The sequence below is a fragment of the Glandiceps talaboti genome, chromosome 10 (genome assembly GCF_964340395.1).
Source record: "Glandiceps talaboti chromosome 10, keGlaTala1.1, whole genome shotgun sequence".
Lineage (NCBI taxonomy): Eukaryota > Metazoa > Hemichordata > Enteropneusta > Spengelidae > Glandiceps > Glandiceps talaboti.
This window is the reverse complement of record NC_135558.1, coordinates 14733500-14747476: the sequence shown is the minus strand read 5'-3', so window position 1 is coordinate 14747476 and position 13977 is coordinate 14733500. Positions and strand designations below refer to the sequence as shown.

General features: G+C 37.5%; 1 protein-coding gene across 1 annotated transcript; it reads right to left on the bottom strand.

Annotated features, from left to right (window-relative positions):
- Positions 1-9805: 9805 nt before the first annotated feature.
- Positions 9806-12709, bottom strand: LOC144440626 (cytosolic beta-glucosidase-like). The gene is made up of 2 exons (XM_078130011.1): positions 11362-12709; positions 9806-10089 (listed from the first exon to the last, which is right to left on the bottom strand). Exons 1-2 carry the CDS (start codon positions 12707-12709, stop codon positions 9806-9808), a joined length of 1632 nt encoding a protein of 543 aa, XP_077986137.1.
- Between the last annotated feature and the right edge of the window lie 1268 nt (positions 12710-13977).

The window sequence follows — 13977 nt, the reverse complement described above, 5'->3', positions numbered from 1 at the left end:
AGAAAATTCCAATCAATTCTCAATTAAAAGCAAGTAAAAAGTAGGGTCAGAATTCAACTTTTTAAATATATGTCAATTTGGCTGCCGAATACTGTGTTAGGGCTATATAAGAAATAAAGAGTTTTCAATTTCCTTGAAAACAAGATGGCGGAATGCCCCCCCCCCCTCACCCCATTTCCCTTATTATTGCAAAATGCACAGAAGAAGGCTTTCATAGTGCAATATTTGGAGAGATTTTATGATTTTCGGTGAAATTCATTCCCAACGCGCATTCTACATTGAACAGAAACGTTTTCAACATTGCTACATTTACCTTGTGGTACGTACGTGTACACGAGTGCTTTGATCATTTAATGTTACTACCTAGTTGGTGTACTTATTTAGCAAGTTGTATAAATTATTAAAACTATATTTTATACACATCAAAGTTCCAGCAAGTTTCATCTACTGGATCGCTTCAACTAGTTTGTTGATGTTGATAAACCTTTTTAGGAAATTGAAAAATAAATAACCTCAATTAAAGTACATTGTATTCTTAGACTAGTACATATAATTGTAAACATCGAGGCATCTTATGCTTTCTATATGACATTGAAACTGTCTGCTGACATTATTAGAGGGGTTGAATACATTATATCTTACAAAAGGTGAACCAGGTTTGCGGTCAACCAATTACATATAATGTCCATTGTAAGTATGCTGTAGTAATTTGAAATAGAATACTGCGAAAACTTTTTTTTTCAATATGAAGCAAAATCCTATACGTATAAAACAAGTTAGTCCCTTAAAGTTATGACATTTGGTTAATTTGGAACTTTGTAGAGGTGATTGTCTATACATTTGATGAAAAAATACATTAAAGAGACCCAGAAGGTATTACTTTTTTAAAATTATTTATTAACAGAAAAGATTGTCACAGGCAAATATTTACATGGCAATAGGTACAAATAATTCCAAGGTCAGAAATGCCATGACCTTTGACATTCAGAATATATAAACATAACAGCTTTGTTATATTCCTACGGCACGTTTTTTCATGCAGTAAAAATTCATGTACGGATTCTTTGAGTCGTAAAACTTTCTACGTCTCTCGTCCATAAGTACTGTCATCATTTTACTGCATAATAATACGCCATAGGTCTGACGTCATTTCCGGATACGTCTTTTGGTAAAAAAAAAACCACAACAACATCATGTCGCATCCAACATTTGTACTACAAAACTTAAAATGCACCATAACCTGTGACCTTTTGTTAGCTTTATACCTTATCAAAATAATCCATCAACTTTATTTGACTACATCTCTATCGGTACAGCCTGTCTAAATGTGTCAGTTCAGAGCCGCTATTCACCTTTCCGACAGTGGCAATAGTAGCATGCAATCTCTAGCCACAAGTGTTTAAAAACATTTTTTTTAGGAATACGCTTCAATTTATAAGAATTTAGTAAAAGTTTTTTGGGGGCTGTAAATAAATTTGTCTCTCAATTTCATACTTGATATTCATCAATACTGTGATGAAAAGGGTTTTGACCTATACATTTAGTCCATATAAATACGTTATGAATACTATTAATAATAAGAGTACACTATGACTCTAGTCTCGCTACCAGACTCGGACTAGTGACTATAATCCCTTAACTTTGTAAGGCGCCCGAAGTGCGCCCCGAGCGGCGAAGACACGAGAAGTAACTAGACTACATGTATATATAGTCACAAGTCTGGCAGCGAGACTAACTGTGACTCCACACTATGTGTGGGGAAGGTGAATCTCGAAATCGATACCATAGCAAAGAGACAGGTAAAAATGGGTAACTCTTAGTACATCCCCTGGTCGTATGTTAGCAAATGCAGAATGGTGCAAAGACCGGGATGACATCATATAGATACAGACTGTAGAAATAATTGACGGGTATTTTATCTGATCGACATCTTTACACTGTGTTATTCAATGCTTCATCCCCTTACTTCGAAAACAATATATGCAATATAAACAATTGTCAATAGTACTGATTAAAACGTATATTTTACATAATCTTCAAGTCCAAAGGGGTATTTTGAGTAATGAATGAAGTTATAGTAAAATCGGCGAAGTTAGGAGACGAAGCATGATATCATCAAAATATTATTTGTATTATTGAATTAATGTCACGAAGTGTTTGTCGTTAGATTCATTCGGTTGTCCTTCATTCCAAAACAGCGTATGGTCAGGCTGCACAGAGAGAAAGAGAAAGAGAGAGAGAGAGAGAGAGAGAGAGAGAGAGAGAGAGAGAGAGAGAGAGAGAGAGAGAGAGAGAGTGAGAGAGTGAGAGAGAGAGAGAGAGAGAGAGAGAGAGAGAGAGAGAGAGAGAGAGAGAGAGAGAGAGAGAGAGAGAGAGAGAGAGAGATTAAATGGCAATAGACAGACAACACATGGATAACGTGACACACAGGGTTATTTTCAAGTTTTTTTTTTCGAGAATGTATTGTACTCCAATCCGATACATTTATTACTGGATTTTATAACACTATCAGAATGATTTCAATTATTAGACATGCACTTTTTATCATTTTATCGTGAGCTTTTGTACCAGTACATCATTTTACTGAAAGCATAATAAAACGTAACACTGCACTACCTAACAATGTAACGCAATACATGACATGACAAAACGATCGTACAATATGATTCAATCCCCGGACTGCATGATACACAGTACTATAACATAAATAAAGATCTTTGACAGTTAACGTTATTTTAAACTTTCTGGACGAGCATCCAGTAAATACCAACCTCGGCAGGTCATGCCATATTAATTTCCCATCAGAACCAGCAAGCTGAGGAACGATATTAACATAAACAGGAAACTGTTACCGTTCACAGTCACAGCAAGACCACTTGATTCTGTCCCGTTCACTGATATCAGAAAGAAATACCGTAATAATTAAATAATACTTCGCCAAACTTAAAATCAGAACGTACTACAGTTATCTAGATGAGAAAATGGGAAGGTCATGTACAAAGACATAGAATTCGTTCCAATATATTTCCATTTCTCCTGGCACAAATTACGAATCCCACAAAAACACATTTACAGGTTTTTATTTGTTTTTCTATAAGTCATGTATATTGTTTTCATAGTTTTCGTTTTTGCTGAACTATTTCTCCGAACGCTAGGATGGCAGCGCCCTCATTGTTTGAAACAATGCTACGTTTCGTTTACAGACCATGAGTTTGATATATTTCTATACATGTATTTCTTGTCATATTTTTCGTTTTTGCTGAACTATTATTTAATGGGTCAATTTTGTTGACAAAACTGAAGTGGCGGCAGTCGAAAATTTCAGGTAAAATTTTCAAGTTGTGTTTTGAACAAAAGTTAAATTGAGTACAATGGTTTACCAACACAGATGGATTTCCATTTGAAGATAAAATAATACAATTATTATAAGTATTTCACCTGCCAAGTTGTTAATCCGTCACGTGACAGGAGACTTCATTATGCACTCTTTGACATACATTCATTGTTTTTGAAGACTTTCAAGGCCACGATTTCCTTGAAATCGTCTGGGTCTAACTTTTGGTCGACTATGCGCAGCTATATAAAAACTGTTGTAAATTTTGATTGAAGTACGACATACCTGTCATTGTGGTCAAATCAACGGTAGTTGGATCCCCGGGTCCCTGAGATCCGCCACCACCAGGAGCAGTCGTTCCCGTCTCTTCTGTTGTTGTTGTATCTGACGTGGTTGAGACAAGAGTGGTAGCTGCGGACAATTAAGAGAAAAAAGTTGTTTTTAGTCAGCGCATGCATCACTTAAATACCCCGTCGATATTTCTTGTTCGTGTTTGTCCAACCCATGCAGATCCCGGGGAAAACACAAAAATAACCCTCCTACATTAATTGCTACTTCAGTGAGGACAACTGCAGAGCCAATCATGAATAAGCAAATGGCATCTACCCCACATACACACTTGCTCTAAAGTACTAAATAACACGAATAGTAAAAGCCATAAATTATAGATTGAGCCAAATGTTTTTTGAGAATTTTAAAAAATCGCCTCGTCGCACCACTTTAGAAAACATATCCTGACCAGAAACATTTTTTTGGCCTATTGTAAATAAATTCCATATTACCATTAGAATGAATAAGTGACAAATGAAAAAGAACGACTTATTATTATACGCAAGTTAATTCTCCTGGTGATTTTTTTTTAGTTCCTTAAATGCAATGTCCAACTAAGTTTCATCAATGACTCATTACAGAGGAAAGCATCGTTAACATATAAATTGTTGAAGTAAGTATGAGACAGACTAATCTTTGAAATCTAAAATAAATTTAGCCAGATCTGCTTTATACAACGGAAATTCCATACAGAGTTAGGTCATGTTTAATACTATTTCATGGAGCAAGATTTTGAAATAAGTCGAACGCATGCACAAAACAGCAACGACACGAAATATGTAAAGTAGGACTGGATCATCAACTTTTTACTTGACCTTGAGCTTGATAGGCGGTAATTAGCGACTAAACCCACACATGTTGCAATTCCAAGAAATATTTTTAGTTATATATTGTAGTTTTTACTCACTAGCTTGGGAGTAAGGTGATGGCATCGACATCATAACCAGGTAAGCATATAGCAAGCCAGCAATCATATATGTCCTGAAATATCAATTAGAATTCCCTAAGAATTACGTACGTGGATCAACCCAATCATAGAAGAATACCTCTATGGCTGAGCCTAAAACAAATGTGATTCGAGAAAATATATTTGAAAAATTCAAATGAGAGAGAGAGAGAGAGAGAGAGAGAGAGAGAGAGAGAGAGAGAGAGAGATGCTATGCAGAGACAGATATACTTACTTACAGACAGAGACAAACAGAGGGAGACAGGGACAGAGACGAACAGAGACAGAGGATTTCGCCAAATTTGATTTGACAGCATTACGCGTAAAATTATCACCAAAAATATTGCAAAAAACCCTAAAACTTGTGAGGAAAGATGCCACCAATTCGAACAAAATATCACTTACCTCGCCATCCTTATGGTCACTTTGTCGGTTGCAGAGATGAAATGCGGTCTGCCGACAGATTTGTGTTCTTTTGTGCAGTTGTACGTGTGTACACGTGATCTCACCAACACTAAAGATAGATATGATAGGCTTGGCCATTCCAAAATTGGCGTTCGATACCAGATATGTTTATTTTAATTGGTCAAGAGAACCTTACCAACTACGCTGATTGGCTGGTGTCAAATTCGGGCTTAAATAAATTTACGACCAACTGCTTCCGTAAAATCAAACGATTGAAAATTACACAATTTCTTGTTTTGGCTGTTGTCATACCAACAACATTAATGGCGTCAGAGTGACAGAGCTGTTGTCATCTTTCAAACAATAATTTGTTAGTAATGTCAAAGGTCAGACAACATTAATCCCTGCTAAAAGTCATCCATAATAATATATCGCCCATATATTGTCATCATTGCATCACATATATGGTATGCACATCTTAAAAGTTTTACATTTGTAGGTCTGCCTCTGCCCAAAGTGTTATTTTTGTCTCTGGTCTGATAAACTGTGTTTGTATCATGGATGTACAGGAGAAACAAAGGTGCCTTGGTGTTTCATCGTCTCATGGGAAATGTTATTTTCTCAAAGATGGACACAATTTAACTCTGGATTTACTAGAACAAACAGAGACACAACACAAATCCTGTGCCCAATTAAAGTGAGAAGTGATAACGCATTGCAACGCATGCAGTACAGGCTAATACTGAAAAAAATATTACTGGAGGACAATGATTTTAATTGCTCAATTGTTTACTTTCCAACCGATAATCAACATTTTAACTTGAATGTCTACTGCTACAGCTCCACTGTGCACGACACCTCGCTTTCGCATTTGAAGTTGTCTTTGTGTGTGTGTGTGTGTGTGTGTGTGTGTGTGTGTGTGTGTGTGTGTGTGTGTGTGTGTGTGTGTGTAAAACTTAAAGTCCTTGTGTATAATGAGTGAATGACCAAGGCATCTTCATTTCTCCAGTAGGCTTAATGTACAGTACAGTGCAGTGCACCTGGGTTTCTAAACTAAAGTGTCAGATATTTTGCAGGCGGGTGGCCGGGCAGGCAGGCAGGCAGGCATGCAGGCGCAGACAGACAGTATATACACACACACACACAGACACATACATACATACATACATACATACATACATACATACATACGTACACATACATACATACATACATACATACATACATACATACATACATACATACAAGATAACACAAGTTTTCATTTATATACTGAGTAATTAGTGATAATGTAACAAAACAGAGTGCACTCACGATGCTCGAATTCGAATGACTAGAGTGGTCTGCGAGGCCGAGAAACTTAAAGTAGCCGGTTATGAATGAAATGAGGTCCTGTGGTAAAAGTTGAACCATCGCGTGCGGGTCAAACGAACTGTATCAACTGGAAACTAAGGTTGTATTTTTAAAGGATTTTATCCAGCGCAGTTATTGAGGCTGCAATGCATCATGCTATACTCCCCACATTTAGCTCTGAGTCAGGGGTACTAATTGTACAAATAAAGGTACATATATTATCAATATAACTAATTTTTCATTAAATTTGTTAAAAAACACCAGTTACCGACGTGTCTTATTGTTCCAAGTAGAGTGAGCCGGAAACAAGGGTGGGTCAATGGCTGTGTGCCACTATATAGTGGTAGGTAAGTTGCTATGCAATCCTGTTATTGTTGGGACATACATTGTATGTGTGTATGAGGTATCGCACCAAACAAATAGCACAGGAACCTATTTATAATCATATTAGTGAACACAAAACATTGCCAGACACCATCAACTTTGAGAATCGCTTGATACCGTACGATATGGAAGATTGAGCGTACACACAGTCACATATACACCACACCAACCCACCTACTGAATTGTACGTACATACGTAATACATACATAGTACATACATACATACATACATACATACATACATACATACATACATACATACATACGTACATACGTACGTACGTATGTGCGTGCGTGCGTGCATGCGTGCGTACATGCATGCATGTATACATACATACATACATACATACATACATACATACGTACATACGTACATACATACATACATACATACATACATACATACATACATACATACTTTACCAATTCTACGCTTACTTCGCATCTTCATGTACCATACATAGCAACGGTAGCTATAGACAGTGTTAAGTACACGAATGAATATTAGGATTTGTAGCTATCAATGTGCTTAACCCATAGAACCTTCGATGTACTTAACATAATAATTTACACAGAGTGATGACGTATTGACGCGTTGTCGAGTTTATTTCATAATATATAGATTCTAGTTTTGACATAACCAAAGGTGATTTCCCGTCCGTTATATATGATACGGTAGGGAGCCTTGATATCGCTGCACACATAGCAACACAACGCCTCCATGGTTATTCTCTAGTGAGGCTTAAAACGATTATCATCAAAATGAATTTCTCTCGTTTGAAAATTTCTGACATAAAACCGTGAATACAATGTATCTTGTTGTATGCTACTAATGTTGATATATGCCTTGGATGAAGTTTCAATCATCTTCTAACTTTGTTAGAACATTTGGTTGTCAAGTACAGATTCCCACGACATTATTGATACTTTTAAAAATTACGTCATCGAAACGGTTATTGGGTATATCTTTAATACTAGGTTTGAGCTCAGTCAACCTGATCAGACCGTGGTCTGAGAGTCAACTAATGCTTCAGTAAGTGGTATACTACGAGTATCATTGAATATGCAACACACACACAAAATACACCACAATAACGAATAAACTAGCTTCACACTTTTAAACTAAATGTTATTCTGAGTATATGGATTCAGAGCGAAGTTTATAAGAACTTCAAAATCGCCAAATTGTGTCTCGAGGTATATTCGGCTTTAATAGTAAGGCTTTCAAAAATCATCATTGTTTGGTTCCGATTACACAACCCAACGCAGTTCTTCACTGCCGACCAAAACATTTTTTTTACGTATTCGAGAAAAAAAAAATTGCGAAAATTGTGAAGTCTCATGAGAAATAGTGGATGTGGAAACTGACATCAACTTAAAAAGACGATATAAAATTGTTCTTCCAATCTGTAATGGCTGTATATCTGATGAGAAGAAACCAATAATACAGAGACCATATGGAAAACAACGGAAAACATAACTACCTGACTACTCACATATGAAAAAAATAAATAAAAATAAAATAAACAATCTACCTACCCCGCCTATTCTAATATTGAGCATAATCGGAACCACGCATTTTTTTAGGCCTAAATGTACAAAGTCCCTGTCTCACATTTTTCAAATGGATGTGAGGATCGGTTATCCGAATGCTCGTCCTGTGTTTCGAACGTGCACCTTTTAGGTGAGCCAAGCAGTTTAATTTTGGCTGAATAAAATATCGGCGAATTAAGATATAGTTACTTGGTAAACATTTTGAAATCTATCCACCAAGCCCCAGGTTTATTTGAAGCACAACCTGTTGTATAGTGATGTAATAATAATATCAATGTAACCAGATAACGACCGAGAATAAAGTTTAGATTTCTAATTAAGTGGCGAGCAGTTGCCCCTCTCTGCACGCAGAGTTCAGAGTTCGTGATCACTGCGGTTATAAGAGAAACACTAAGAGAACATAGAAGACAATTGACTGCAACTATTCCACCACGGACCGGATCCCCGAAATCTTCACTACCTTTACTCTACATATCTTTGCCAACCCAAACTCTCAGTGGGCCATATTCAAAATCACGATGTCGATTTACCTCAAATCTAGAACTAGATTTATATCAGCCTACAAATGGATAGAGCACACGTGTATACACAGAGGCCACAGACAGACAGCACACACACCTTCATGTTGTTTATTTTACCGCGGCCGATACAATAAAGTAACAACTTGACCGTCCAACTCAACTAACAGTCACTAACATACCAAATGCAACAAAACCACTAACACACCACAGACACCAACAGCAGCATCATCATCAACAACAACAACAACAACAACAACAACAACAACAACAACAACAACAACAACAACGACGACGACGACGACGACGACGACAATACCACCAACTACAACAAAAAGAACAACAACAACAATAATAATAATAGCAATACAACAACAACAACACTAATAATAACTGGTGCTATATCATAAAATTACCAAGGTACTTTTCAAATAATTCGCATGTATTAAAACACCTAGTTATATTTATTACTTTAAACTATCCAAAACAAGAAATTGTTTACAATAGATACGGTGTGCAGCCCAACGTCAAAACACCTATCCAATATCTGATAAACCGATGCTTTAGTAGGGACTTTAAGGCCGTTGGTGGCGCAGTACTTATTACCGAACAAACCCGACGAATGACTTTGAGTACCCTATGTCTTGATTTTGGTTTAAATTGACTTAAAAAGACACCATTATTGATTAAATTATTTAAATACATTTATTTTTATTTAGCAAGTACAGCGTCATTTTTTACCATTTACACTTTAACTAATTTCGAATGAGCCGAATTAACCAGCTATCGCATAACAAGTACAAGTTTCTTATCTGTATTACTCCTCATAATCAATCAACAGCACTTGAAAAATGTAATATTCTAGTATGCAAATGTCAAGACATTCTGTTTGATAAAGCGATAGCATTCCTTGATTTTTCATTTGACGTACACTGTATAATAGTCAACATGTGCATTATGTAATAATTCGACTCAAAAAAGTTACAAAAACACTTTAAATACAGTATATGTTGTCGCTAAAAGCCAATTTGAAATAAACTGTTGTGGTGAAGATGCCCCTGAGGTGTCATCGGTCGGGAAGCCATTATCTTCTATTATCTGTGCGTACATCTTGGCAGACTCCCTTTGAGTACGAGGTCTCTCGTCATCTTCAAAGTCCACGTAATGTAAGCCAAACCGTTCGGTATAACCACGGGCCCACTCGAAGTTGTCCATCAGAGACCATGCCGTGTATGATTTTACGTCGACACCATCAAGTTCAATGGCTACGATGGAAAAAATGTATATCATATTTAATAGATACAGTACACTGGGTATGCCTAAAATTTCAGCTGGGGATTTTAAATCTACCAAACTGAATTCTAGTCAGAAGCAAATTAAAAAACGGAACCGAATGAAGAACTCTAGAATCTGATTTAGATTTCTAAAAGTAGAATATTTAGACATATCGCAAGAAAACAAACAACCACGTAACCGGAGAATGGCACAATTTTTCTCATGCTTGGTTCATAGAATGCGATACATCATTTCTTAAGCATCTATAGTCTATCAATTTCAGAAAATCCACATTGTGGACAGTACACACAGTGCTTTAATGTGTTACACAGTCTTAATCGAAACGCAGCAGGGTGCAAAAAATGGTATACAGAAATATGAACACTTTCTCATTTGCCAAATTTCAAGAACACATGTGATACAGAAACAAAGTAGAATAAAAGTTATATCTTTAACCTCAGCCCATTAATGGTGTGAACTTTAACCCTATATAAATACTCTTGTTTCGACTGAATTGGGGATTTTGTCCGCATCCCGTCAATAAGGGCAGCTAGTAGATATTTGTTCTTACTTTATGCTAAACTGGCAATGTTATGAAATGATAATTATTGTCTGTATTAGCATCGCAACAGTTCAAACACCTACTATACTGAAGGCCATATATATTTGAAGAGTTTGGAATCCTGACTAAATCTATCTGCTGGGAGTGGTTACAAGAGATTTGGTTGTGTAGATCTGATAGCGGCAGAGTAACATAAGTCTCACCATATAGCCCTATCTGGCTCGTAACTATTAAAGTAGATTTGGTATGATTTGTTTCTCTTCTCCTTCTGATGTGATATGACAACTATCAATTTCATTATCAAATACTTTGCTATCTTGATTAAAATCTAGACAGACACAAACTTCCAAACGCTGTACATACGAAGTGCGTCCATCCTTCCCAATCTTTTCATATTTTTTTTTGTAAAAAACTTTTTTCGCATTTGTGTTGTTCGAGACATCAGCGAGATAATTAGGAAAACGCATTTACATTTCTTTGATAATCTTCTGATGGAAACAAATAAACTAACACATTGCAGAAACTGTAGCCTAAAAAATATCAAATTTCAGAAGAGTCATAGCTGATAACCGTCAACGAAATAATCCCACATCCAAGATCTTGAATATAAAGGTGATGCGATGTCAAGTTGTGATCTACTGACAGACAGTCGAAAAATCGGAAAACGTATTTCGGAGAATATTGATGTGTCTAAGCTTACCTTTCAGAACCTCGTTGATGTAGGATCTGTAAAAGTTCATTCTGTCCACGTCATTTAGTTCACCAACGTAATCTGTTGAAAATCCATTCTCTGTAATGTAGATCGGTGGATTACCATACTCAAATTTAATCAGCGCCAGTAATCTTCTAAGTCCCCAGGGAACAACGTAAAGCCAAGACGAGTGAGCGCGTGGCCAGTGACTTTCAGTGAAGGTATGAACTCCGTGATCTTTATTCCAACTCGGTGGCAGAAGAGAAACTTCATCCGTATTGTTTTCGCATATACGAGAAGTGTAATGATTGAGTCCGAAAAAGTCACTGGTTCCCTTGATGTAGTCAATCTCTACCGAGGTGAATTCAGGAAGTCGTGATTCATTAAACCCTTGTTGCTCACTTATGTCTGCGATTCTGGTTTTCATGATTTCCGGGTAGTCACCGATGAAAATTGGATTAGCGAACCAACCGAGAAAGAATTGGTGCATCCTTTCGGCTGCTTCTAGATCGCTATCGATGTCTTGGTCTTTCGGTTCATGAAAGTCACTATTGAAAGTAATGCCGATAAGACCATTCTGTTCAGCGCGAAAATCGTCTTCATAAATATGCCAAGCTCTAGCATGTGACTTAATCAAATTGTGGGCAACAACGTAAACTGCCTGGCCCTCACCCTGAATTCCGGGTGCCATGTATCCCTCTTCATACCCATTAATCGCCACAACCCACGGTTCATTCAATGTGATCCAAAACTTGACACGGTCGCCAAACCTTTCGAAACACAACCTGGCATAGTTACCAAAGTCATCTACGATTTCGTCACCTGACCAACCACCATAACTATCGTGCAGAGCCTGTGGCAAATCCCAGTGATATAGCGTCACGAAAGGTGTAACGCCAGCAGCGAGTAAATCGTCAATCAAGGTATTGTAATATTCTATACCAGCCTCGTTTACGTAGTCTGTCGTACCGTTTGGTAAAATACGAGCCCAACTGATCGAGAATCTGTAATACTTCATTTTCATATCGTTCATTATCTTAATGTCTTCTTGCCATTTGTTGTAACTGTCGCAAGCTACGTCTCCCGTGTCACCGTTGTCGATATTTCCCGGTTCGTGAGCATAAGTGTCCCATATATGTACCCCCTTTCCGTCAGCGTCCCAACCACCTTCGATTTGATAAGCAGCAGTTGCTGTACTCCAGATAAAATCTTGTGGAAAAGTACCGTACAAGAAAGCGTCCCTCTCCGGGTCATCAAATATACCGGGGTATACGTACTCGGGATCCTCAGCGACTACCGAAATGGCAAAGATGCTGAGAATTAACACATGTACAGTGGCGATGTACTTGAGTTCCATTCTGACGAAAAGCTATCCAGAAATTGGCGTCTCCTTTAGGAAGTCACCAAACTTTTATATGTTTAGAGTCCTTGATGAGATAGCATCAACACATAAACAACACATCACGTGATTGATATGGGAATATATGAATAGCAACCGAGCCAGAATCGGGAAAGCAAATAACGTCCGCAGGGTATTAATAAACACTGTCAGCGCATGTTCCGTATATGAGAGTTTGGTCATCGTAACTTCATCTCTCTCTCTCTCTCTCTCTCTCTCTCTCTCTCTCTCTCTCTCTCTCTCTCTCTCTCTCTCTCTCTCTCTCTCTCTCTCTCTCTCTCTCTCTCTCTCTCTCTCTCTCTCTCTCTCTCTCTCATACTATTAAAACCTCAGACCACAGTAGAACACTATAGTGGTCTAAGATACTACTCAGTGGCTGTAAACAATTGTTCTTTAGTGTAGGCGTGAAATGGTGGAGAGATGAGGTACCGTATAATTATATATTAAATCTGCAGTCTGGAAGGGGGTAGGGGAATGTCAGCAACAAGAATTCCTGGGTTCATTTCGGGTGGAGAGCATGACTGTTTCAGTTGTAACTTGTTGAGGGTCATCCAATTGTTTATGTCTACCAGACAGTCCACGACGCTTGAAACTGCAATTGACGTGTTGTTCATGAAGAATGTTCGATAAACTTAGTTGTCGTCTGCGTATGGGAAGTGGTAGAATTGTGAATGTCTCATGTGGAAAACGACCCCAAAACGAGCTCCCGAAGACATAGCGCAGAGTGTATTTTGGATTTACACCAATGAAATCATTCACACAGAATAGGTTTGAAAGGTCACATTGTCATTTATTCCAAATATCACACAAAATAAAAAAGGAACATCTCCATGTAACATGACGATCACATGACTATTTGAGGTTCCGGCCTAAGAACATGATGACCTTTGTAAGCCATAACAGCAGCATTTCAAATGCCTATGGCAACGCGTTTGTGCAGTAAAATTCAGGTACGGATTTTTTGAGAATTTCAGACAAAACATTACTAAATAAAACGTAATAAGCTTAAAACTCTCACCCATAAGTACTGTTATAATACACTACATGATGCACGATAATGTGACGTCATTTCCGGGTATGATGGTCGGCTAGTTGACAACAAGTACCACTTTAAGGACAAAGTGCACCCGTTTTTGTTACCACGTGTCAGACAACAAACTATAGGTGACATTCAGTTTACTTTGACATTGTACGCATTTTATAATTTCCGGGAGCAATGATGAAAC

What these genes read in the sequence shown, in the direction of transcription:
- LOC144440626 (XM_078130011.1), bottom strand. Translation starts at nt 12,709, where the DNA reads ATGGAACTCAAGTACATCGCCACTGTACATGTGTTAATTCTCAGCATC. An exon ending in CATCAACGAGGTTCTGAAAG is followed by an intron (nt 10,090 to 11,361) that starts GTAAGCTTAGAC and finishes TTTCCATCGTAG; the next exon opens with CCATTGAACTTGATGGTGTC.